Source organism: Dermacentor silvarum, chromosome 1 (assembly GCF_013339745.2).
Source record: "Dermacentor silvarum isolate Dsil-2018 chromosome 1, BIME_Dsil_1.4, whole genome shotgun sequence".
NCBI lineage: Eukaryota > Metazoa > Arthropoda > Arachnida > Ixodida > Ixodidae > Dermacentor > Dermacentor silvarum.
In genome coordinates, this window is record NC_051154.1 from 158607823 (window position 1) to 158633541 (window position 25719).

General features: G+C 45.2%; 1 protein-coding gene across 6 annotated transcripts in view; it reads left to right on the forward strand.

Moving 5' to 3' along the window:
- LOC119436287 (protein virilizer homolog) overlaps positions 1-25719 on the forward strand; it is a 259809-nt gene that overhangs the window by 141125 nt on the left and 92965 nt on the right. For all 6 annotated transcript variants that reach the window (XM_037703092.2, XM_049656719.1, XM_049656715.1 and 3 more), the window contains 6 exons: positions 9418-9490; positions 10446-10582; positions 11087-11195; positions 13452-13725; positions 18307-18400; positions 22806-22883. In XM_037703092.2, coding sequence (XP_037559020.2) covers positions 9418-9490; positions 10446-10582; positions 11087-11195; positions 13452-13725; positions 18307-18400; positions 22806-22883 — 765 coding nt within the window. The remainder of the gene's footprint in view (positions 1-9417; positions 9491-10445; positions 10583-11086; positions 11196-13451; positions 13726-18306; positions 18401-22805; positions 22884-25719) is intronic.

A 25719-nucleotide genomic window follows, 5' to 3' on the forward strand; every position in this document is an offset into this window, starting at 1 on the left:
TCCGACTCCCGTTTATTCTCCCATAGAACTCCATGTATACGCATACCGCTTACATTGCAGCCGCATGAGACGAAATACCGGTTATAATGCGGCTTCCGCGGGAAAATCTCGCCGACAAGGGTGGTAGCGAGCACGCTTCTCAACGAGGTGCGCCCACCGATGGGAGAGGAGATCAACGAGGGCGATGCGGAAGAGGAGCATGAGACGTGGAGCAACAGTCCTAGGGCGATAAAATTGTCGCCGCACGCCGTATGTGCGAGTGAAAGCGCGCGGGGGACGCGCGCCTTCGCAGAGAGCGAGCGCACAGTGTAGAGCAAACGCGCGCGAAAGGCCGTGGGGTATTGACCCTTTTCGCGGAGCAGTTTGCTCTAGAAGAACGAGATGGTGCTTTCGGCGGCACGCCATACGTTGCCTCAGTGAATGCGCACTAATACGAAACCATTACTGCTTCTGCCCTGCTACTGTGTGATCAGCTGTCCGAAATGCAAGTGTGCAAACGCCGATACTACACCATTGCTCCCTCCGGCGCCGAATGATTTTCTTATTGATGCAGAAGTCCGGCCCGGTTTGAGCGTTAGACGATGCCTCTGCGGCTATAGTAGTACACAACTTAAATAAACAGCAATTGGCAACAAAAACACACGGATTGTGTGTCACAGAAGCAAACAAAATCGTCGTCATGCGATCTCTTCAAAAGGCGTCGTACATGATGCGACTTTACTTGTCATACTTGCACGTTGCACTATAGTAGATGAGTTAAAACGTGTAAAATTATGCGCTTACAATTTTATTTTTGTGGTTACTGCCTTATTTAGGTAGCAGGGAAAGTTTGAAGTACGAACTATTTGCAGCTTCGCGGGAGGAACAGTGGCTGGCGGTTATGAGGGCGTGAGCGAGGCTTCACTGCAGACTTTACTTGTATCCGACTATAGTACAACTTTTCGTTTGAAAGCAGCCCTGTAGTGGCATTGCCTGTTTGGTGCCATTACGATAACGCCACACCACGCCGATGCTACACCATACCGATACTACCGATACGACACAGGTCAAAATGGCGACGTCGCTCGTGTACTTCAGTTGGCTGCGATACTGACTTTTCTAGATGGCGCTAACAATGCACCATATTTATCAGTTTCAGTTAAAAACTGTTGCGTTTTTCAAAATCCTCGAACCTAAGCTGACCCTAGAGTTTCGTATATGATTATTTGAAAAAAAAACTATCGACCTAGATCCAAATAAATACGGTACGGTACGTTTGAAGAATGTTGTTTACTTTCTTCAGACTCTTTATGCATTGAAGGAACAGCTTATTGCCTTTATTCATTGTCTTTATGTGCTGCAATTTTTCAATTTATACTAGTAGCTACAGTATGATGGAGCATGGAGTGCCAAGGCAAAAGAAACGAAAGTTTGCTTGAAATCATTACATAAAAACCACATTATGTGACAAACGTTGTAGTCTCCGGGTTCTCTCAAGCCGCCTTTGTCGTAAGGCTTAGGCTTGACGGCCAACTCCCGTGTGCTTGCCTTGTACTACCGGGGTTCGGCGGTACAAAGACAGGCAGAAACACGACAACACACGATAGTGTAACAAGTATAAAAGGGTTTATTGCTCCATGGGAATTCGCGTGGAAGCAGGCTATAGAGTCGACCTCGACGTTTGTCATGGTCGATAGTGGTCGAACGAGGTAGGGCACGACAAAGGAAGGGAACAAGATGGTTACCTGAGCTCCGGCGTGTGCCGGTCGCGCCGGTCACGCCGATCGCGACCGCCCCGCCTCGTTCTGGGCTCGGTCCAATGAGCGCGGGGCTCCGCGTACACGTCACCGCTGCGTTTGCAACCGGTTTCCAAGAGGATCGCGCCACCGCACGAAAAGCCATTTGGCTCCCCGAACGGGAAGAGGGAAAAAGGCGTCTGCTCTCCTCACTTCCGTGGCGCGCGTAAGGACGCGGGGAAATATGAACCTTCATAATTCCCACATCCCTCCCCCCTTAAGACCGAACGCCCCCTTGACTCCAGTGGCGCAATGTTATGGCGGTCTCGCCACAACTAACCTACTTGCTGTCGCTGTTCCCTCAATGCAGTCGGCGGGTTGATGTCTTCAGATTCCTTCTCACCAGAACCCATTGTCTCGTGACATCCCCCGAAGTCAGTCACACCAGGGTCAGCCGACAAGGGCATTGTGTACTTGTTGGGTTGTCCATCGTCGCGGGGTCGGGCACTCCTACGTTTGTAGCGGGTGCGGTAGTGCAGTACGTGTTTGCACGGCCCACATTTGTGGGTGACTCGGCCGATGCAACGAGGCCCGAGTTTTCCATGGCCCGACTGCAAATATTGGCCAACTCCATGAGATCGCTAGGTTCGTACTGCGGGCTCGTCATCGTGTCGCGGGAGCCGGCTGCTCGATTGCGTCTGCAAACGAGAAATCACGTTGGGCGCCAGTTGTAGTCTCCGGGTTCTCTCAAGCCGCCTTTGTCGTAAGGCTTAGGCTTGACGGCCAACTCCCGTGTGCTTGCCTTGTACTACCGGGGTTCGGCGGTACAAAGACAGGCAGAAACACGACAACACACGATAGTGTAACAAGTATAAAAGGGTTTATTGCTCCATGGGAATTCGCGTGGAAGCAGGCTATAGAGTCGACCTCGACGTTTGTCGTGGTCGATAGTGGTCGAACGAGGTAGGGCACGACAAAGGAAGGGAACAAGATGGTTACCTGAGCTCCGTCCTTCGTCGCGGCTCGCAGTTGTCTCCCCTTTCTCCGGCGTGCGCCGGTCGCGCCGGTCACGCCGATCGCGACCGCCCCGCCTCGTTCTGGGCTCGGTCCAATGAGCGCGGGGCTCCGCGTACACGTCACCGCTGCGTTTGCAACCGGTTTCCAAGAAGATCGCGCCACCGCACGAAAAGCCGTTTGGCTCCCCGAACGGGAAGAGGGAAAAAGGCGTCTGCTCTCCTCACTTCCGTGGCGCACGTAAGGACGCGGGGAAATATGAACCTTCATAATTCCCACAACGTGGGGACGGTAGTGGTTCAGAAAGTGCATTGAAATTTGGCAATTAATCTGGAGGGTGGCTGCAGTATTCTGGAGTCAAGCTCTGCAATGGAAGGAAACAATCATAGATCTTAGCATTCTGTGAAATGTTGTCTGACCCCGAATGAGTGTGTCGATGGTACGAACTGGCGAAGAGCAACCAATGACATCTATGTGAGCCTTCGGACTTTAAAGTTTGCTCTATAGTGGGCTTTGTGTCACTTTAGCAATGGCAAGGGAGGCATACTTGATTTGCTAAAAATAGTGAGAATAGAACGGGACCTTTGCACAATCAAAACTTGTCTCACAAATGAACGGCCGTTTAACACTTGCGTGACCGCTGGAGAATCGGTAGTTTTCGGGTGGTCTAGTAAATATTTTTTTTACCTGACACAAAAAATGCGTGATGTTAAAATGTATATCATGAAATTGTAGAGGAAGACATAATTTTTCCAACACATTTATTACAAACAGCACATTTATTAAATATACTATGAAAAAAAATTATGCCAAAAACGAAGAAGTTAGACAAAAACATCAATGCTCCTTAGCACAAAATAAACATGAAAAATATTCGAAATATACATTTTGAACACAAGGGCCATATGCAATAATCCTGCAACTATAAGATCTGTATGTACAAAATTGCTTTAGATACATAGGAAAACATTAACCCTAGCGAACCGCTGCACAATTACGCCACGCACTCTGGAGCGTGATTCCAAGGTCCACTTCCGGCCGGCTTTGTGCACAAAACTCCCCTCTCTGCGCGGCCGCCGACTGTTAATTCCGTTGTTCGGTCCCGCCCAAACGACGTTGACACTCTGCAGATAAGAACTGGGACCTTTAGAACACGCTGGATATACTTAGATCAATGCGCGACAGCAATGAAACTCCGACTAGAAAGCAAAAATCACCGGTGGATGCCTGTTTACATTCCGGGGCTGTTTGACGCACTTTCGCTGTCCATACCAAAGTCTGACGAATGGAAGCTGTCTTCCAAGTCTGTGCTGCTACCATAAGTCAGAAATTCGAGCCCAGATGCATCGTAATCCGTCGAAATTTGCTCTTTCTGTGGAGCAGCAGGGGGCCATGTCGACGCCATCTTCAAAACTACGAGTTCTCGTCTCCCCAACTACGAAGGCGCTTTAAAGATCCCTGCACGGTGGAAAAGAGAAACACAAAATTGAAACTGATAAAATAGTTTCTCTTTAACCCATTAGGTGGTGTTACTTGTCCAGAAGCGCTCGGAGGGCGCCAAAATTCGAATTTGTAGCCATCGATAACATGCTATCGATGGGAATTGGCGCGGTCACGAAAGTGTTGTTGCGAAGGCCTCCCATTACCGTACTGATAGCGCAAAACAAGCTAGAAAAAGAAAAACACGGAAGCACTCGGTGGTGGGTGCTCTCTTTACCTCAACCAAGCAAGCCAGCAATTGCCATAAGCAACCTGTGGCCAGTGTCATTGATGTTGGTCTTCTGCAAACTGCTAGAGAGGTTAACACGTAACAGACTAAAGTATGTATTCGAAAATAATGAAGAGGGCCCGTACCTTGATACAGGCCAAGAGGTTTCAGACCAGGCCTTTGTACACCCAATAGCCTGTACCTAATGAGGTGAGCAGCAGCCACCCGTTTAGGTAGGAGGAAAGCACCTGGCATTATGGTGTCTGCCGACCTCAAAAAGACATTCAATACAGTTAACTCATAAGGTCATCTTGCGAACGGTCAGGGAAACAGGCCCCAGAGATCAAATATGAAACATAGTAAAGAGCTTTCCAGCTGACTGCACCCTTGAAATTCGAACGGGTACAAGCAACCCCACCAAGGAACCCATAGGTGTGCCCCAAGGGGCTGTCCTGTTGCCCGCCCTCTTCAACTTAGCAATGATAGGCTTGGCCACCCAATTTCGGCAAATACCTGGTATCAAAAGCACAATATATGCTGACGACATTACAATATGGACTAAGCCAGAGGCCCTCTTCAATGCAACTGAGGAATACCAGGCCGCAATACGTGAGACGTTCGACACAATAGAAGACATAATAGATGTCGGAGAGATGTTCGGCTGCTTGTAGACATTTATGGAAAAATAAGCTGTAGGGCTTCGTGGTGTTTGACGCCTGAACAGCCCATCTCAATGCATGAGGCATTGCGTGGTTGTGACATTAAAGAAATCTAGCGAGTGGCTATTGCGTATATAAATGCGCATTGATATGTAGGGAAAGTTATTGGATTTAGGCAAGATGAAAAAATGATCAGGTGTTTTTCTAAGGGACACTAACGGCAAATAGCAAGTCCTTGTGGACTGTTGAAATACCATTTCAGAAACCTCGCAGCGCTTGTTTTGTTCCAAAAAAAGACTGTTGCAGATCAAATTGCAACTGAAGGGGCCGCATTCCTCCAGCGCAGCTCAAATTGCCTGCCATAAGGTGGCGGTGTGACGCTGCATATGTCATTATCGCCCTTTACTGCTGGCAGTGTGTAAAACGGCAGCTGAAAAATGGCGCTACGCTTTTTTTTTTCTTATAAAACACAAACGCATGGCAAGAAACCAAGCAAGGACATCATATGTATGCGGCACCTTCTTCTGCTTGCTGTTAGTACGAGTTTTGCGAGCCAGCAACACCGGTGCAGCACTATGTCATACCGAAAATACCAAAACAGAAGAGTGCGGGTGGCACAAGGCTGAGCTTTTGAAAACAAAACCTTTTGACCTTCCGTGTCTTTGTCAAGGTTAATGTCAGTGAGTTCTTTTTTCTAAGAATTGAACAGAAGTTGACAAGTATTTTCTTCGGCCTTATAATACAATGCAATGATCTTTTATTATTGGTGGTTGAGTGCTAGTTACTCGGTTATAATGAGGCTTTATGACATCATCAGGCTAGTACTAGAATGTCCCGGCAGAGTCTCAAATCGTGTCCTGCATATACCTCAATTTCTTGCTTGCTAAGAAAGAATGAGGGAGAGAGAGAGAAACTTTATTTTGATTGGACATGGAGAGGGATGGATCCCCATGGTGGGTGGAGACCTCAGCCCAGGGCCCTAGTGGCGGTGGCAGCACTTCGGCTCTGGCGAGCAGCTTTTGCTGATGTTCTTATGCCAAGCTGTTCAGCACCATATCCCGCTGCTTGTGTGTTGCGTTTCAGTTGTTGGGGGTTATTGGGGATTTTTTGCAGGCCCATGTGGTATAGCTCCGTTCTCTTAATAATGTCGATGCCTTAATGTTTTCGACCTTTAATCTATCACTTTAGCTTCACCTAATATTTTCCTTTAGTGTCCCTGCTGTGGTGTACAGGAATAATTTTGGACGCATATGGTGATGACAGCATTGACTAGTGACAAATCAGATTTATTCACTGTTTCAGAAAGTCTTGCAGGGTTCCGAAAGTAGTGGGTTCTGGTATGTTATGCTGTTACATTGAATGATGCCCTCCATATGTAATGCCTTCAGGTCTTTAAGGAGAAAATAAAATATTAACAAGCTCTCGTTATGAACCAAAAAGTTATGGATGTTTTTATTTTTTTTTACACATAGTTTAACTAAATGTTTCTTTTTTTTTTAATTCTGATATACAAGAAAAGTGCATATTTCTACAACTTTGTTTTATTGAGCAGGATCCTTTGCCTGGCTACTGAAGAGGGCTGTTGTGAACATGTAGGACCTAGTACAGTCAACTCCCGTTAATTCAGTTTTGGTTAATTTGCTTTTTTACTTAATTCGAATGCACAGGAAAGTTGCGGCGAGAAACTATACATTGCTATGGAAGGAAAACTCATTTTGTTTGATTGTTTAAGCATACTGTTTCTGTTATTTCGACCCCCACCAACCCTGACCGATGCCGCTCATGTGCACAGATGTTATTACAAGTTTGAAAACACTGGAAATTCATCAGTTGGCGCTACTGTGTTCCTAGGCGTGATGCTTTTTTACTTTTACTTTTCAGAACTTTCACAACATTTCTTTTCAATCCAACGTTGAGGCAGTGTTTAAACATGTTGGTGATCTTAACATTTCTGATTAATTTAAATTCCCCGAACAGAAAATGTGGGCCGATCCTGGCGGTAGGGCAGAAAGGGTCCAAGTGCAATGGCACATACCCCTGTGAACTAGCGAAGCTGAGCCTGGCTAAGTCTAGCTAAGCATGGTTGGGACTACTTAAGCTTAGTCAGTCATCGATAGCCAATCAATAGCTAATCAATCAATAAATTCCGGAAAATGCTGGGGATGACTTGGTAGTGCATAGCCTAGCCCAAATACGTGGCCAATACCTTGCGATAGCCACTCGATAGCCAATCAATAGCTAGTCACTTCAAGAGCTTGAAGCAAAAAGACAGAGACTACATGTAAAAAAATAAGTTTTGAATTAGTTCATTTTACCGCTGTTTGTCAATTTGGCCTTTCGAATAATTTGACCAAATCTTGTACCGTAAGGGTTGGTACCGCAAGGGTCGAATTGAGGGAACCGACTTTAGTAGCGGTTCCCTCATATACCCATAGAAGGTGCCTTTGCTTTCACTTGTGTCCAAATTCTCAAGCTTGGTTGGTAGTTGTGCTTTTTTTAAGGAGTTAACAGAATTGTGTAGAGGCAATACTTAATTTTGCGCAGGTGAGGGAGGTTATTTTTACAGCAAAGCTGTTAAGGGCTCAGTCTCCGATGGTCGTGTCCGCGTGTAGAAAAAAACTCTCATTGGCCGTATGCTGTATGTGCGAGTGAAAGCGCGCGAGGGGCACGCGCTTTCACGGGGAGCGAACGCACGGCGGAGAGAAAACGCGACTTCTTTCGTCGCGAGAAAGACGGGGGGGGGGGGGGGGGGGGGGGGGGAGGGGAGGCCATGTTTAGCTGGGGCACCATCTTGCGACCAGGCGCAAGGGGAACTGGCAACTCAATCACAGTCTGAGAAGATTTAACATAAAAGGCATGCGCTGCCGGTGTTTTGTTTCATGACATTTGTTTATGGGCTGTCATTCTCAAAATTCTGAGGAGCTGTATAAACTTGGACATGTAGCAGCACCAGCAACGCGCAGAACTGTTGTCGACGGCGGCGGCATTTTGCCCGTGTTCGCACCGAATGTGTGCGGCGTTGGTGACGTGTTTATGAAGAACGTGCCAACCTTTGCCGTACACCTTATGGCGGTGTACCATAGCGACCATAAGGCCATGGTCCCTGTGGTCACTAAATAAATGAAAACCACCGGATCATATATATTATTATTGTATAATAGTTCAAATTACCAATTATGTATACCATCACATCTTAATAGTCATAATTGGAAATGCATAATTCCCACCATAGTACAGCTTTGCTGGTCTTCCATCTCCACCCCAGTGGAAGGGCTGACAGTTTTATTTTACCTTTGTGAAAAATTGATACCAGCACAAAATCAATCAGGGCATAGGTAGAAGACACAGACACAAGAATTGCTCGACCACAAATGTCACTTGCTTGGCATTGGGCTATTTCACGTAGAAGCCATACCAAACAGGACCTTTGCCACATATGCATGCCACTCGTGCTCAAAGAAATTTCATTTATTTTATTGTGATACCATCAGAAGTGGGCTAACGCACTTTTTGCGTGCCGTTCGGTGACATGTTTCACAAATTTGGCAACCAACTACAGTCAATGTCCAATTTTCTGGACTCCATAGGGGCGGTGAAAACATAGTAAAAATTGGGCAGTTCGAAAAAATGAATGCATGCCCTTTACTGCCCCAAGGTTTCAAATCACCACAGTCATGTCCATAATAGCTTTGAAGGCCTGCCAGTGCACTTAGGTGTATCAGTGCTTGTACTGTGACAGGAGACGGCGGGTGCGTGCATGTATGATTAAAGAATATATACTGTGTCCCGTGACAGTGGCCCCTGTTCTTCCATCCGCAAGGATGAGAAAGACAGAGTCAGCACCATTGCTGACAGCAGCAAATTATGTCAGATAAAAACAAACAGCCAGAAGCTTGGTAGCAAACGTAGGAGCAGCTAGGCATTGTGTTGCCGCGGTGGCTATGGCTGTCAGCAGATCTGCGTTTGAGAGTGCTGCTTCAACGCTGCGAGATGATCAAAATGGTGGCATTGGTGGCTTTGAATAATGCCATTTGGAACCTGTGGTCACGGCAAAATCCGAAAAATCGGACAGCGAAGGGTTTCAGCATCCCAAGTTTCAGACGTCCTTATGCATTGGCTTTATGGAGCCCGAATTATCAGGCATGTTTGAAAAATCAGTTGCTCACTGTAGCAGGTTAACAGCATTAGTTTATTTTGCATTGTTGTTTGTATTGTAACAAGTATTGTAATTTGAACTGTGCCTTTGGTTACTTGGAGAAGGTTGACAGTCTTAGCAATTTGCATTTCACATGATGATGTCTTCTTCTTTCTTTTGTCATAGATCTCTGTGGAAATAATTGAGGTATTGCTGACATATACGCAACCTCAGCTCAGTCATACAGAAACAGAGGAAGGCAAGTGTACTGACACATTTTTAAATTGTCTTTTAATATAAGCTTAGAAATGTAAAAATAAAAATTGTGAACTTGTACAAGATTTTTTTAAAGGTTCTAAGTTTCGTTGAGTGACATCCTTACTTTGAAAAGTTGTTTGTACTGGAGAGTAGATAACATATCTCATTTTGTCTGCAGATTTGAATCTCAGTGTAACAAAGTCGTACTTCCAATGAAAACTATGTTAAATCATGAAATTTGTTCATTTAAGGTTCCTGTCTTTCAGCAGTAAAATTCGCCTATAGTGTTCTTAAAACAGTCTTGCAACAAAATTAAGGAATAAATACAGAATCAAATATACTAGCAGGCAGGGTTAAGATTCATAACAAAGCATCATTGTGAACTGATTATAGTGCTAGCTGAAACCATGGAGATAATCCTATGCATGATCATGTCGTAGTCATCATGGCCTATCTTTGTTTACAACTGTGTAGAGAATTGTGTCATGACGAGAATTGCAGCTTCCGCGCTGACTTTGTGCAAAATAGAAATGAGAGTTGTGGATTTGTTCAATTAATAAAATCCTGTTTATGTATCAAACATTTGTTTATTGTTCACTTGATCCATTTGATATTAATTTAATTCAGACCTTTTTTCCCGTACCATGTAATATGATTTAATTTCCTTATATCAAGGTTCGATCCTACAATGAACTGCAATGCATCTTTCAAATTATTAGTTAGCTTTTGCAGAATAGTATCATGACAATTGCTTTGTTGTGAGGTTGCAAGTGATCCTGTTCACCTGAACAAAAAGTTAATAAAAATAACGTAATATCTCTGTGTGCCTGTACGGTAATTGATGTTGTGTTCTCTTGGGGTTTCTAAAAAGTGAGAAGGATTGCGATATCTTAAATATATGCTGTTTTATTATGAGCCATGCTTTTTTTATAAGTTGTGTAATTCTTAATGCACAGCACTGAACAAGAGTCTGTGGACCCAGATGATCTCGGAGGTGCTCAAGTTCACCACGCGTGGGCCTTGTACCTTTCTAACAGGACTCACAGTCTTCTCTGAACTGCTTCCCCTGCCATTACCTTTGCATATCAGAGAGGTGAGAGATGTACTGTCAGCTCTGTAAACAAATTTTATTGTAATATCAGCTGGGTGTAAATCAGGTTATTCACGACAATGGTTTTTCTATTTTCTATTGCAGTGTGAGTGTTTTCCTTCACCCATGGTTAATATGTGAGCCAAGCTTATAAAGATAGCAGTAGAGCATAAATAACTTTGCCACATCTATGATCTTGATGCTTTCATTTGCAGTTTTGGGGTTTGTCATTGTCCACTTTTAGTATTTATACACTCATTTAAATTATTTAATGTACTGTATTTGCTGCACCGACTAAATTACAAATTCTCTACCTACACGCCTGGCAGAACTATTTCACAAAGCGTTTATCGATTTTTCAGCTTTTGGGCTTTACAGTGGGTACAATACCAGTGCATTTTTAACCACTGTTAATCTTTTTTCCTTGTCTTCAGAATCGTGCGTGTGGTAGTAACAGCTCATGCTTTGCGTACTTTTTTGTTTTTGTTTTTTGTTATCCCTGTACAGCCTCTTCGTTCAGAGGATATTGCAAAGGTGGTCAACAGCCGCAAGCTTTGGAGTGCTCATTTGCACTCTTTGAGCACCGAAATACAAGAGATCTTTGGAACTCTTAGCTGTAAGTTATATTTCTTCTTTCTTGTGTTTTTCTTTCAGGAATCAAAGTGGCTTCTATAGCCATTACAAGAAGAATTGTGTTGTCCAATATATTGAACAAATTTTTTGTTGCTGGATCTTAGGAGTATATCACACAAATTAACCACTCTTGGTCTGAATTTTGTTTTCAAAGCACCAAATTTTTTTCTCTGCGTCTAATCGTCAACCGAAAAGCAAAAAAAAAAAAAAATTAATTCTCAGTCAAGGTGTTTAAATAGTAATGTTCCTGAATGATGTCAAATACGAATATTTCAGAAAAACTACCCTAAATATTGAGCAGAATACTGAACATTTTCTCATTTCTAAAATAAGCAAGATAGAAAGGTTGCATGAAGTATATGAGGTCAACGGAAAACAAATGTTAATGAAGCATTTGATAAACATAATAATTCTGGTAATAACTGAACAAGCAGCCAAATGAGTAGCTTGTAAATGAGAGAAATATGATTACACATGGTGCACCATGATGACAGTAATGAAACAAAGGAACAGCGGATTAGGTGTTGTGTTTCTTGGCTAAGTGTGAAACTTCAGCATTAGTTTAAAAGGATGGATGAAGAACATGGTGAGATAGGTGAAATAATATTGTTTTGCCTAAATTGAGACAACAAATTTGTAGGCTGCCTAAAGGTGAGGCATCCTTATTGAATGACAAAATATTAAAGTGTTTTAGTATAGTGCAAAATGCTCATGTTAGCATTAGTAGTCGACACTATGCCATACTAATGCTATCATATGCTGAAGAGCAGGGCGCAGATTTTTTGGAATAGTAGAACAGAGCGGAAGGCTAACATAAACGGCTGCAATGCCTCCTAGATGTATAAAGTTCACCAAGTAAATTTAAACAAAATACATACCGGATGTCGATCTAATCTATGCTGTATCACCAGAACACCAAAAATTGTGACACCTACCATACTTTGCTTTTTCACAAATTTTAATGATAGTTATAAAATTTTAGGCATGTACGAATACTCGAATATATGAATACAAATCTAATAGTGAACATTCTAATGGTAATCCAATTTACAAATCGAATACGTATTACTATTTGGTTTTTTTAATATTCGATATATTCGGTGAAAGACCGCAGTCTTGGTCGGGGATCAGACTTTTCGCTCACTCTCTGTCCTGCCTGATATATAATTTGCAATCCTGAAACATCTGTTGACTGGTGTCACCATCTGCACAGCATTAGTTAAACTAAAATTGTATAACAGGTTTTGTCTTTACACGACAGATGGCACAACAAAGCTTCTCTGCCGGTGTTGCTGGCGTCTCTTTTTTTTCCCATTACGGTGGTCTGACACAAAAAGCCTGCAAGTTTTTTTAATGATGCAGACATTCAAGAGCATATCAACTTGACTTAAGAGGACTTCAATGTTGATCACAAGGCACATTCAAGTGACAGTGACAAAGACGCCCTGTTGCCTGTGGAGCACTAATTATATAGATTAAAATAATTAATTAGCATGTCCTGATTTTATTGGAATTTTCTGATGAAAAAACTTTGGAAAATGCTCAGCAACATGTTGCTAAAAACTAGCATTTGAATTCAAAGCCGTGGTGGCTTAGTGGCTATGGTGTTGCTCTGCTAAGCACCAGGTCCCAGGATTAAATCCCAGCTGCAGCAGTGGCATTTTAATGGGGGTGAAATGGAAAAAAACACATGGGCCATGCATTGGGTGCACGTCAAGGAAACCCAGGTGGTCAAAATTAATCCCGAGTCCCCCACTACGGTGTGCTTCATAATCAGATAGTGGTTTTGGCACTTAAAGCCCCAGAATTTAATTTAATTTAATTTAGTTCGTTCAAAGCCTGCAATGTGTGACTTTCATATAAATTTCTTGCACGTTGGAAAAACCTTCAGCACAAAGCAGGCAGGAATGCCCAAAATTCCTAGCATCCTCATTTATGCCTCATTGCAGAGAAGTTCAAGTGGCTGTAACATTTATACTACACATGTTTTGTGTTTGGCATCCGTCTTCAGTCCTTAATTGCAATGACATGGTAGAACGTCTCCACAGATTTGGTTTTACAATACTTGTACAGCTTCTCTAGATTTTAACTGAAGATTGGAGAGCGGCTACAAAACTTTTGATGTGAAAAGCAGGCTTTTTAATACAGTGACAGTGCTCACATTCTCGCACTATTTTTATATACAGGAAAGGCATGTTGACTGTGGGACTGAGTGATCATTTTTCTTCTGCATGTTCAGACTCTACATGCCCAACAATACAGCAGCTTCTTCGCCGGGTGTGCGTTCAACTGTCAGACTTGGCAGCGCCGTCGGCATCAGTGGTGGCACGAGCACTCCTGGATGCCTTGCATGGCTCTCTGGTGGGCCCATGTTTTGGGGCAGGGGAAGTTCGTTGCCTCACACCGCAGAACTGGCCCCCGACTTCCGGCACCCTGAGCCTGCTTGACCACTTATTGTTCCTGTTGACGCATCCTCCTTTCAAGATGGCTCTGTTGCATACCTTCAAGTCAGGGTAAGGAGTCTGTATTATATCAGTATTGTAGCGGTGTCTGTACTGTATCAAGTGGAAATGGGCGAGGATAAGGCAAAAACAAGACTCAAGTGTGTGTCCTATGTTTGCCTTCTTCCATTGTCTAAACGCTGCTTTCCACATTTCAATGTTACCAGCTTACCCAGCTTTCTGTTACCGTGATGCATTCAACTTTGTTTTGTCACATAAGCAGTGTCAGAGTCCTTTGAAACAAATGTGCCCTTATTCCGCTAGTCAGTAAATTAATTCCTAATACATATAACTAAAGGTCACATGTTATTGCTTGTTGACATATCAGATAAAATTAGCTTAATAGAAAAGTTATTTTTAAGCACCACTAGACAGCCCAAACAGCAGTGAATGCAATGCTGAAGACAAGTTCTTTAGTTGGCCAATACAGTGAAACCTCAATATAACAAATTTGAAGAGGAAGCCTTGCTTACTTACTTCGTTATATCCATTTCTTCATTACAATGATTGTCCAGCCTCATGGCTGACATCGGCTGCAAACATGGGGGTGTACTGTTAGTAATCAATGGGTAACCGGATGCAAAATCCTGCTGCATACCACCAAAAGACCACGAAAGAGATATTTTTTTTTTTTTTTTACCGTATCTTTGTCCGTGAAGTGGCTGCTTTGTTTAATGCAGCTGTCAGTGCTTTTAGTAGTAACTTATAGAAAGATTTATGGTGGGCACCAGTGTGCAGGAAAGTGTAGCAGCCGGCACTGCTGGCAGAGTTCAATGTGAGCTAGCAGCAGTAGGGTACGTGTGTAACCACCTACTCAACAGCATGGCCGGTTTGCCAGGTATATGACAGGTGCTTTTGGTGATGTGGCTGCTGGGGCATAGAAGGTTACAGGAGTTTGCAGTTCTGACATGCATTAGATCTCAAGTCTTGTTCTATGATATTAGAGAGTTTTAGAATGGGGGGTCCAAGCAGCTTGGGGACCCAAGAGAATTGCGGGCCGCAAGTGCGCATACGCAGAACCCAAGCCAGTCTTGGGTTCTTGCGTTCACGTTAACCCAAGACCCAAAAATCGAAAACTAGCGTGGGCCCTCAAGCCGCCTTGGGTCACCCTCGTGGGTGACGAGAAATCGCGAGATAGCCAGGCGAGCCGTACGAGCCGCAGCGATCCAAAGCCGTTATCTCTCAGGCGGTAAGCATGATTGCTTGGAGAGCTACGTACACGCGCTCGCACTACACAGCAGAAGATGACATCTGTACATTACGTGAAGTTCTCGCAACGAACACTTTTCAGGACGTTAAGCTGTGGCCACAAGTTGTGAAAAATCTTGCAGAGGGTACGAAGAAAACATTTTCACTGCGGTCAATTGCAACCTTTGCGAGACGTATACTGCCGCTGGCCATGTCGTTGGTAAATCACTTCTGGCAACGGTAGAAATAGATTTTGATGTCAGCCCAACTCAAATCAGAGTACAGCAGATGATCGCAGAGCAAACTTGCTATCCTTTGACTTATTTTTTTCATTATACAGTAGAACCCCGCTGTTACGTTTTTCACGGGACCGTAAAAAAAAAAAAAACGTAAGAGCCGGGAAACGCAAGAGCCAGGAAACAGGAAAAATTGAGAAATGGGAGTAGTGTTGAACTGCACACAATATTATTTTAATTCTTACGTGCGACAAAAAGTAGTTTCGCCCGACAGCCGAAGTATTGATTGCGGTGAGCTATACAAAGTAAGAATAGTAGTTTTATCGTCTGTATAAACTTGTAAACATTCGGTTATTAACTAATTAACAAACATAGTGTCAGCGCCCACAGGCAAACATGAACACATCACACTCGATGAGCGCGGACACCCGCAGTTAAGCGCCGCTGCAGAAGCGAGCGAAGTGACCTTCGTGCTGTTGTCTATCGCTTCAACCCTAACTGAGCGCCGAGAACACGCAGCACGCACAAAGCCACGAGCCGCCGACGCACCTACACTGCGTAGAATCTACCCCCACGCAGATCGCTTTCAAGATAGGGCCCGCGGGACCGCGCGCGCGCCGCCGCGCAGTATGATGCCAGAGCACAACGCTGCCCGCCACCCCCCCCCCCCCCCCCCTCGCTCCCTCGCTGGTGCCTCGAGCGCAACGGAAGGAGGCGCGCTTCCTCTCTGCTTTTCTTTCGCGCGCGAGACGCGGTCGTCGGCTCCCCTCGCACGCTTTCACCCGCACATTCAGCATACGGCCGCGCGGCTTCCCTCGCACGCTTTCACTCGCACATACAGCATACGGCGCGCGGCGACGTATGCTGTATGTGCGAGTGAAAGCGTGCGAGGGGAGCCGACGACTGCGTCTCGCGCGCGAAAGAAAGCATACGGCGCGCGGCGACGGCGTTATCGCCTTTGGACTTTATACGGAACATCTATGAGCCAAAACCAATTTTAGGGCCGCAACGCGTCATAGACATCATCTTTAGATAGCAAAAGCGGATATCAAAGGCCATACTTTTGCTGGCGGAAACCGAAAATACGTAATAAATGTCGCCCCCAGCACTTTGAGCGGCCAATGCCATCGTCAAGCAACCAAGCCAAGCGACATGAAAAGTCAAAATGGCCGCTCGGGCCGGCGCGGTGTGGCAGTTCGCAACGTATGATGCGGGAACGGTCCCACAGTTGCGACGTAACAGCGGGGTTACCAATGCATTGGGTTCTATGGGAGCTGTGCCGGGACCGGCCGAAAACGACGTAACAGCCGGGAAAACGCAGCACCCGGGAACGTAACAGCGGGGTTCTACTGTATACAGGTGAACTCGCCGTTTTGAAGTGAATCACAAAAAAAAAGCATTTAAGAGCACTTGGCTGTGATTGGCTTTGCTTCACTTAAAATAGTTTACTTAATTCGTCGTACAGTTCAGTCCACTTATAACGATATTGAGAAAAACGAGAAATCCAATCGTTATAACCGATCATCGCTATATCTGGACTGCCGAAAAAAAAAAATGCCGATATACCTTGGCAGTCCCGAAACCGAAACTGCCACTTGCGATAAAAAAATGACGTAGAAAGTAGGCCGTGAAAAATGAAACTTTTATTTATACCTCTAAAAAGCGTCTCAATCATTAGGCACGCTGAAATAGAAATCTGCACTTGCTTTCACGGAAGTTTCCGATTCACAACCGCCGTGTGCATCGTGTTCATCTGCTGCGCAAACACTGGCGGCTATAATTTAGCGTGCATGAATTCAATGAGCGACTCGATAGACAACATTGCACTTTGGTTGAGCCTCGGGGTTGGTGTCAAAGACGGGCCATTGTCAATCTCGTCGTCACTGCTACTGCCGTCGTCGCCTCCGTTGCACAACGCCGCCGTCTGTCGCAACAGCGATCGCCCCGTCGGAGTTATCTTCGCAGAACGAGGCAGCACTATTTGCACTCAGAAGCTCCTCCATCGAAGCACCACCTATTTCATCGTGCTCCCAGAGTTCGGACACCCCCGTGTTGGTTTCGTCCATGGGGATTTCGTCGTGGCGCACGAAGCCCGCCTTTTCCGTTCATCGGCATGGACACTGCGCTTCTAGCCTTCATGATCGTGGCGCTCCCGGTTTTCATAATCGTCGATATCATCCACTGCGCGAGCTCGTACTTCGAGACTTTCAAAATTTGCACCTTCGTCTGACGCAGCTTTGCGCTTTGTCGGCACACCTCCCGCTGCTTCCGCGGTGCATTTCCACCAAGCGCCGCTTGCTTATCGCTTTCTCCTCCCTCTTGCAAAATCAGTTTCGTACAAGGAGCGCACCTGCCGCTGCTTCCGTTGAGAGAGAGTGCAGCAGGGAGTGCAGGCGCCCCTCGCCAGAGGAGGTGTTGCCTTCGGTTATCGCCTAGGTGACAAGCGCATCGAGGCACTCTGTTATCGTCTTTCTTCCGCCCTCTCCTCGCGCAACCACTGGTGACACGGGGGCGAAGCAGCTGCACCAACTTGCAATGCTCTCCGTGGCTTTCGCAGTCGGCGCGCGGGCGGGATGTGCTGCGCGGTAATGGCAGCAGATACGAACTCGCGTAGGCAATCTTTTCGTCCCATCTCGGTTAAGGGCAACGTAGGAACGCAATTTTCACGATTATTCTGCATGAAAAACACCACCCAGAAGCAAAATTTCAATCGTTATATCCGATATGCGGTGAATAACATATCGTTATATGTGTTATTTTTTCTCATAGCCCTAATGCATAAGTTGATACTCTTAGCTCGACTCATCGTTATAACCGATATATCGTTATATGTAGACTGCATGGTACTAACAAAGCGATTACGTTTCTGACATTTTATTGTTTGCTTTTTTTGCTCAAAAATGCATTCTGTTCGTTTTCACTTGCAAGAAAAGCTTTTCTTGTTTGTTGCTTTCAAGCACCTTTTTATTTTCCCAACTGCGGCGTCACGAATGCTCGACCCAACGCTGTCTGCGTTTGACCCAATTCTCAAACTCTGCTGCTCCTCTAAACCCAAGAGCAACTAATGCAACGCGGCTTGGGGGCTCAGAGTCTTGGGTCCCCAATTCTAAAACTGTCTGTTGTAGCTGTGGTATAGCACACTAATGCTTAATGTGGAAAAAATTTTCAGAGGAAAGTATGGGGACCTTTTCAACTACATGCTAACACTATTCAACTTGCCCAGCGAGAAGCAGGGACACATTCAAGTCCAAGAGTGTATTCTGGTGAGTTAAGTGCATTTTTTCACAAAAGTTTGTGCCTCATTGCATGCCTGTGTTCCCACTGCAGTCATGTTGTCATTTCACATCGTGTGTTTGTGGTTCTACTACAAGCAGAAGCTTTATGAAAATAGCATTGGCCTGGTGAGTCACAAACAACCCTAAATCTCATTCACCAAATGTTACTGTAATTGCTACTGTCTATTTGACTAAAGATGTGTGTGACCTGGCAAATAGGCCCTACAGATTGTGCAGGGGCAGTGCCAGAATGATTCTCCATTTTCGTTTTGGAGGCAAGAGGTGCATTTTTACTCACTGCATGTTGGTGGGAGTGGGGTGATGGGTGTAGGGGAAATACAGTCGAACCTCGATATATCGAACACGGATATATCGAATTATTGCCTATATCGAACGGTTCCTATATCACGCGGGAAATCGCATGCATTTTTAATTTTTTATTTCGAACGATGTTTGACGCATAATGGATATATCGAACTCGGCCACCCCAGTCCGCCCGCGCTCCGTTGACAGGCGGCGAGCTTTCCCGCAACACTTTCGAAACTAGCGGCAGCGCGGTGGGCGTTTACGACCACTGCACACATCGATGGCGCCGAGAGCGCCACTTGAACGTAGCGGCGTGCGCACGCCGCATCCTTGCAGCGTCGACGGGTCGACGCACTGCACTTGTTGGACTAGCTCCTCCCCGTCGTCGCATCCCTGGTCGCATCGATCGTTGCGCTCGTAGCCTCGTTGTGTTCGTGTGTGTGGAGTTAGGCCTGTCGCACGTCGTGGTGTGTGTAACGATGGCTGCAAACGCTAAGAAACGGACGACTCTGACTTTTGCTGCTAAACTAGAAGCAATCCAGCGCGTCGAGAATGGCGAGAAGAAGTCGAGCGTCGCAGAAGCGTTTGGCATACCAAGGAGCACATTGAGTACGACAGCACTGGTACAACAGCAGAGCGGACAGATGTGGAGATCGTCGCCAAAGTTACTGCTGAGCAGCCAAATAAAAACGCTGCCGAGATGGATCCCGCAAGCGCTGATGATGCCCCGCTCCCTACATCAGCTGAGGTCATAGCTGCTCTGGCCCTTGTGGCGGCGGCGGCGCGATTGAAGGCACCGGCCTATCACTTGTGGATCGCCTGGATTACATTGAGGACGCAGTCGTCAAACACGCCATTGCAAACAAAAAGCAGGCTACCCTTTTTCAGTATTTTAAGCGGACGCAATAAATGCTTTGTTTGAATCCTCAAGTGAGTACTTACTGCACCATGATTGGTTCATTGGTTGTGTTCCACAAGTTTTTGACGCATTTTTTACTTGATTTTTTTTTATATCGAATTCTGGATATATCGAACTATTTCGCGATCGCCGCGCTGTTCGATATATCGAGGTTCGACTGTATTAGCGATCATTCCCCCCCCCCTCCCCCCTTTCTTCATTCGAGCTGCCCCTGAGATTGTACATGGGACGTAGGCATTTACAATCACTCAAGGTCCATGAAGGTGTCTCTCCCAGCATGTATGATTGTGACACAAGGTTAGTTTGAAGAAGGAAAGTCCTATATGATTTTCAGAATATCAGTGCAAGTGTGAATGTAAAGTTTTCAAATAAAATTCTGTGTTCTCCTAGGATGCCTGAGGGAGAGAGAGAAAATGATTTAATGGAAGGCAAGGAGGTTAACCAGGACTGAGCCCGGTTGGCTACCCTACACTGGGGGAAGGGAAAAGGGGAGAGAGAGATTAAGAGAAAAATAGAAAGTCCGCTGTGGATATCGCCGACGTAGTAACATATCTCTGCCCTATCACTGACGATCAATCGTTCTGGATCATGGACGGTCACTCAGTCCTGTAGTTTTCAAAAATCGCAGCAGCGCTTTTGTGTCCTTTTGCCGCTGTGATATTCGAGGCCATGGTCCCAAGATCTTGCTCAAGGTGAACGGTCTTCTATCCAGCCTATTGAGAATGTTGCAGAGGTCATGTCTTTCGTTTTGAAAAGATGGGCAGTAGCATAGTAGGTGTTCTATAGTCTCATCGACACCGCAGGCATTACACTCGGCGCTATCAGCCATTCCAATCAAACACGTGTAAGCATTGGTGAATGCAACACCCAAGCGTTAGCGGCACATCATTGTTTCCTCACTTCGCGGAAATCCAGGCAACAGCCGCAGCTGCATAGATGGGTCGAGAGAATGCAACCGATGCTGGGTGAATTCATTTGTATGCCACTTCTCTAATGTCATACTGTGCGCTAGCTTGCTTAGGTGTTGGGCTGCGTCAGTCCTCGATAAAGGCACAGAAACAAGATTTGCTCCTTCGTGTGCTTTCCTAGCAGCTTCGTCAGCGATGTCGTTGCCGGAGATATCGCAATGACCTGGCAGCCACTGAAACACGACGTCATGTCCTTTTGTGATCGTATGGTGGTGCATTTCTCGTATATCTGAGACGAGTTATTCGCAGGACCTGCGACGAAGAGCTGACAAAAGACATTGTAGGGCCGCCTTTGAATCACATAATATTGCCCACCGATGCCTGAGGGAGAACGTACAATCACAATGTCCTTGTAGTATTGAGAAAACTGCATGCTTTGGCTCCTCGCTTTAAGGTTATTTTCAGTCTCCTTTGATCTCTCAGATTCTCTCAGATATCTCTCAGATTTCGCATTTTTATTGTTACAATAAGGATGTACATATTAAGCTAGAGGTGTACTATTGCGTTCAGTATAAGCTACGATGCACGACTGCTTTGCCTCACACTTTCACGTTGTAGCTCATACTATTGTACTATTGTGCTCAGTCGTATAAGCTACTATGCACGACTGTTTTGCCACACACTTTCACGTTGTAGCTCATACTGAGTGCAATAGTACATTTTTTGATAGACGTTTTATATGAAAGGAGGTTTCGTGCGCGGTGACTGTATGGTGATTGTCTCACCCTGCAGCAGAATAGTTTGTGTAATTACATTGCCAGACTTCATGGACTGAAATGTTATTGAACATGGAACATACTTTTAAGAAGAGAGGAGGCGAGGTGATAATTGAATGCTAAAAAGGCAGATTAAAAGTTCAGATATTCATATTGTGCACCAATTTGCAAATCATGTTTGTGTGACCATCTGTGATGGCAAAAGCCCATATTAGAGCGTTGTATCATGTCTGGTATTCAGGTAAACGCAGGAGACTGGGCGTTTTACTGGAGGTGCGGAGGCGTAAACGTGAGCGGCCTGCATAGTGCAGCCACCTGGTGGCAGAGAGCTCAGTCAGACAAACACAGCTAATACTGCAGTAACCAAGTGTATTTCACTTTGCTGCTGGTGTAAATTTTTCAGCAGCAACACGTTAACGCCGCTGCCGGAAATTTACACCAGCAGCGAAGTAGAATACACTTTGTTACTGCAATATTAGCCCTTTGTTTGTCTGACTCAGCTGTGCGCCACCAGGTGGCTGCGCCATGCAAGGCCGCTCACGTTTACGCCTCCGCCCCTCCGGTAAAACGCCCGGTCTGCCTGCGTTTACCGAATAGCGGACAAGCTAAAACACTCTAGCGCCATCATTTCCTTAGTGATATAATCATCATACTAGTTTGATCCATTAACACATATGAAGCACGGAGAGAATTTAACTATACGCCACCTGTAGCGTTAATTGCATGTAGAGTCACAAAATGAACAAGCAGTTCATTCTGTGACTTTTTTCATTCTTTTTCAATGAAGAAATTCTTGCCATGTCTCCAAGTGGTCATAAACTCTTCTGCTAGGACATTCAGCAGTGGCGATTGGGGCATGGGCTTAGCTTTTTGAGACCACACAGGTGCTAAGTATTTTAAGGTTTTAACTGATTCTTAGCTTAACTGAAGCCAAAGTGTACATCTGTGGAATCAAACCTGGCATGCACATATTTAAATGTAGAAAAAATATTTTACCTCATATTTGGTGCAAGGTGGTCTGTGCTGCCATTGCAACTGAACCGTACAACCAACCACTTTATGGCCCATTATCCGACAAAAAACTTTTCCAAGGAGTGAATTTCATCACTGTACTTCTTCATCTATGTGTGTGTGTGTGTGTGTGTGTGTGTGTGTGTGTGTGTTTTCAGCCTTTATAAGGCTGAAAAAAGTTTAGGAAGGATGTTTTTTTTTCTTCGTGATTTTTTAAAATTTGATGTGCTTTTATTTTAAAGGAATTATCTGGTAATTTGAAATTTATTGTGATGACACTTGGCAGTGAGATACAGAAATTGAATTGCAGTTTTTTTTTATATATTCTGCTTCATTATTACAAGGCATCCCCCCCCCCTTTTTTTTTCTCCCCTCTGCTGTTCCTGCAGGTGTCAGTGTGTTTCAACATGTTTTACTGTTGAAAGTACTATGCTGTTGATTTTGTACCTGATTATTTATTCAACAATTTGCAGACATTAATTCAAGCAATGTGTGACACAGAAATTGCACTTGCACCTGTTGAGGGTGTCTTGCCTGGCTCAACGGAGACGGTAAGCATGAGTAATGACATTAAGTTGTGGATTAGTGCCATTGAATGTGTAGCTCTAGAAGGGCTTAATAGAAGTGGAAGCTCGGTAGGCTGGTAGACTGCAGTGTTCTGGTAACAGTGTGGCTCAGGCAAATTCCTCATGTGTGTCACACTGTTTACTTGATCTAGGGGTGCATTGGCATGCCAACAGTGATTAATTGTTTTTGTTTTTTTTCCTGGAGTTTACATGGAAACTGATCCTGTCATGAAGGGATCAAACAATTGACTAAGTAAAATTCTGCACCGTAATAGTCAATTGGTTTATACCTTTTAACTCTCTATACCATATTTTGTAACCAGGCTTTGGAAGTGTGGGACGGGGGTGAAGAAAACACCAGTGAAACTACTTGGTCAGCAGTAAAACCATGGACTAAATTACTATTTCTTTAATTTCATTTTGCGTTGAGGGTACTTGAAGTAGATAAATATTTCACAACAGCAGTTTTCAAAGCTGGAGGTACTTGAACAAGGAAAAGTACCCTTTTGTAAGAACTACGGATAGGGGAAATAAGAAAAACACTGTGCATATTTTAGGTAACATTTACTGTGGTGCCACATTTATTTATTTCGTGGCAGCAGCACACCTGGAGATGCAGTTGGGTTATTGCTTGTTAGTATGTACAGCATAGATGGCTTATAATATGGGTCACAAATTTTCGCACTGTAAGTGCTATTACATTATAACCAAAACAACACTTTTCAAAAGATGTGCACATGCAAAACATGTAGACCAAGCAGCTGCGTGTGTCCAGGAATTCAAGCATACAATTCAAACATCATTTTTATTGGCGACGTGGTTCCTCCGCTTCTTGTTGAAGGATTTCGTTGACTCTGCACCAAACCGCAACTTTGGCCTCCAACTCCCAATGAGACAGCGCTGGTTAGGCCTAGCTGGTGGGGGCGTTGGGAGCATGCAATCGTGGGAAGCTCACTTTTGATATATCGTGTTTACTCGCATAATGAACGCAATTTTTTTACCGAAAAATGTGTGCAAAGTTGTAGCTGTGCATTCATATGCGGGGTAAAATTTTAAGCGATTTTTTTTTTGCGGCCACCTCTAAAGAAGTTGCAGTTTCGCCTGAAAAGCAAACCATCGATTGCAATAGCAAATACGTAGACAGCTACACGAAGTAAGGATAATATTTTATCGGCCGTATAAACTTGCAAACATTCGCTATGCAACTTAACAAGCATGGTGTCAGTGCACACAGGCAAACATGAACACATTACACTCGATGACCGCAGACACTCGCTGTGAAAACGTTGGCGTGAGGAAGCGTGGCAGCAACAGCTAGCGAAGTGACCTTCATGCTGTGTATCGCTTCAACGCAAACTGAGCGGCGAGAATGGAACACAAAGGTATAAGCCGCCGTCGCACTGCTAGACTCAGCCCCCGACGCAGATCACTTTCAAGATAAGCGGGGCCACGCAATGCGCAGTTGCTGCGCCACCCCCTACTTGCCCTCCCCCTGGTGCCATGTGCGCGACAGGATAGAGCGCGTTTCCTCCCCACTTTCATGCCTCGAACGTGGGAGATTTAGGCGCGATCGTCAACGCCGACGGCAGAAATGTGCCTGGAGTGTCCATATAATTGGTATCCCAATAAAAGTTCTAGACACACAGTATGACTTGGCGTCTGATTCGGCATCTGATACAATCATACCTGGCGGACGCCATATCGGACACCGGATCGTACGGTGTCTCTCCTACTTTGCAGCAGCAAGTTCAGGGTGCGTTCATTATGCGAGGAAAAGAAAAAACACACTTGATTGGAAAAGTAGGCGGTGCGTTCATTATGCAAATAAATACGATATGTTAGTACTACCCGTTAACAAATACATGGAGATCTGGCGCAAGGTCACATGCACAGGCAGAGCTGACACCAGCACATGTGATGCGGGGTTCACGGGCGATCAGCTGGCAACTACCGCGAACGTATACAGCAAAAGTATTTACGCGGGCGTACTGATAGGAACGGCAAAAACTCACGTGTGGACAGTGTTCCGAACTGGTGAAATTTAGGAACACAGTTTCAAGCTAGCAGCGTTGCGGAGTCAAGGTCACGTGCACGGTATCTGTACTTCGCGACAATGTGCATCGCAACGGGCGAAAGTGAAACGCACTCAGGACCTCAACTGATTTTTCCGTGAGGCTAGAGTTGTAAAAAACATGGACCGCACACCACTGACAAATGGCTAGAGCAAAATCTTCTATTGCCTAGCTAACCCCTGTGCACTCGCTGAGCCAGCACGCCGTCGTGTTATTATTTTTTTTTCTCTCTTGTTTGTTCGCTCGCTTCACGTCTTCTCCTCCTCTTCTTCCCCATCGCCCTCTTTGCTCTCCCCTCGGTCGGCGCACCTGGTTGAGAAGTGCACTTCTCAGCCTCACTTGTCTGCGGGATTTTCCAGCAACTGCTTTATAACCAGTATTTCGTCTAGTGCGGCTCCACTATAAGGGGGATGCACCCGCCGGGGTGGCTCAGTCAGCTAAGGCGTTGCGCTGCTGAGCACGAGATCACGGGATCGAATCCCGGCCGCGGCGGCCGCATTTTGATGGAGGCGAAATGCAAAAACGCCCGTGTGCTTGCATTGTAGTGCGCGTTAAAGAACCCCAGGCGGTCAAAATTAATCCGGAGCCCTCCGCTACGGCGTGCCTCATAATCAGAAATGGTTTTGGCACGTAAAACCCCAGAAAGAAGACTATAAGCGAGATACGCATACTTTTTCCATGAGAAGATAACGGGAGTCAGAAAAGACTGCATTATATCCAGTCCTGCACTATAAGCGGTTATGTTATAA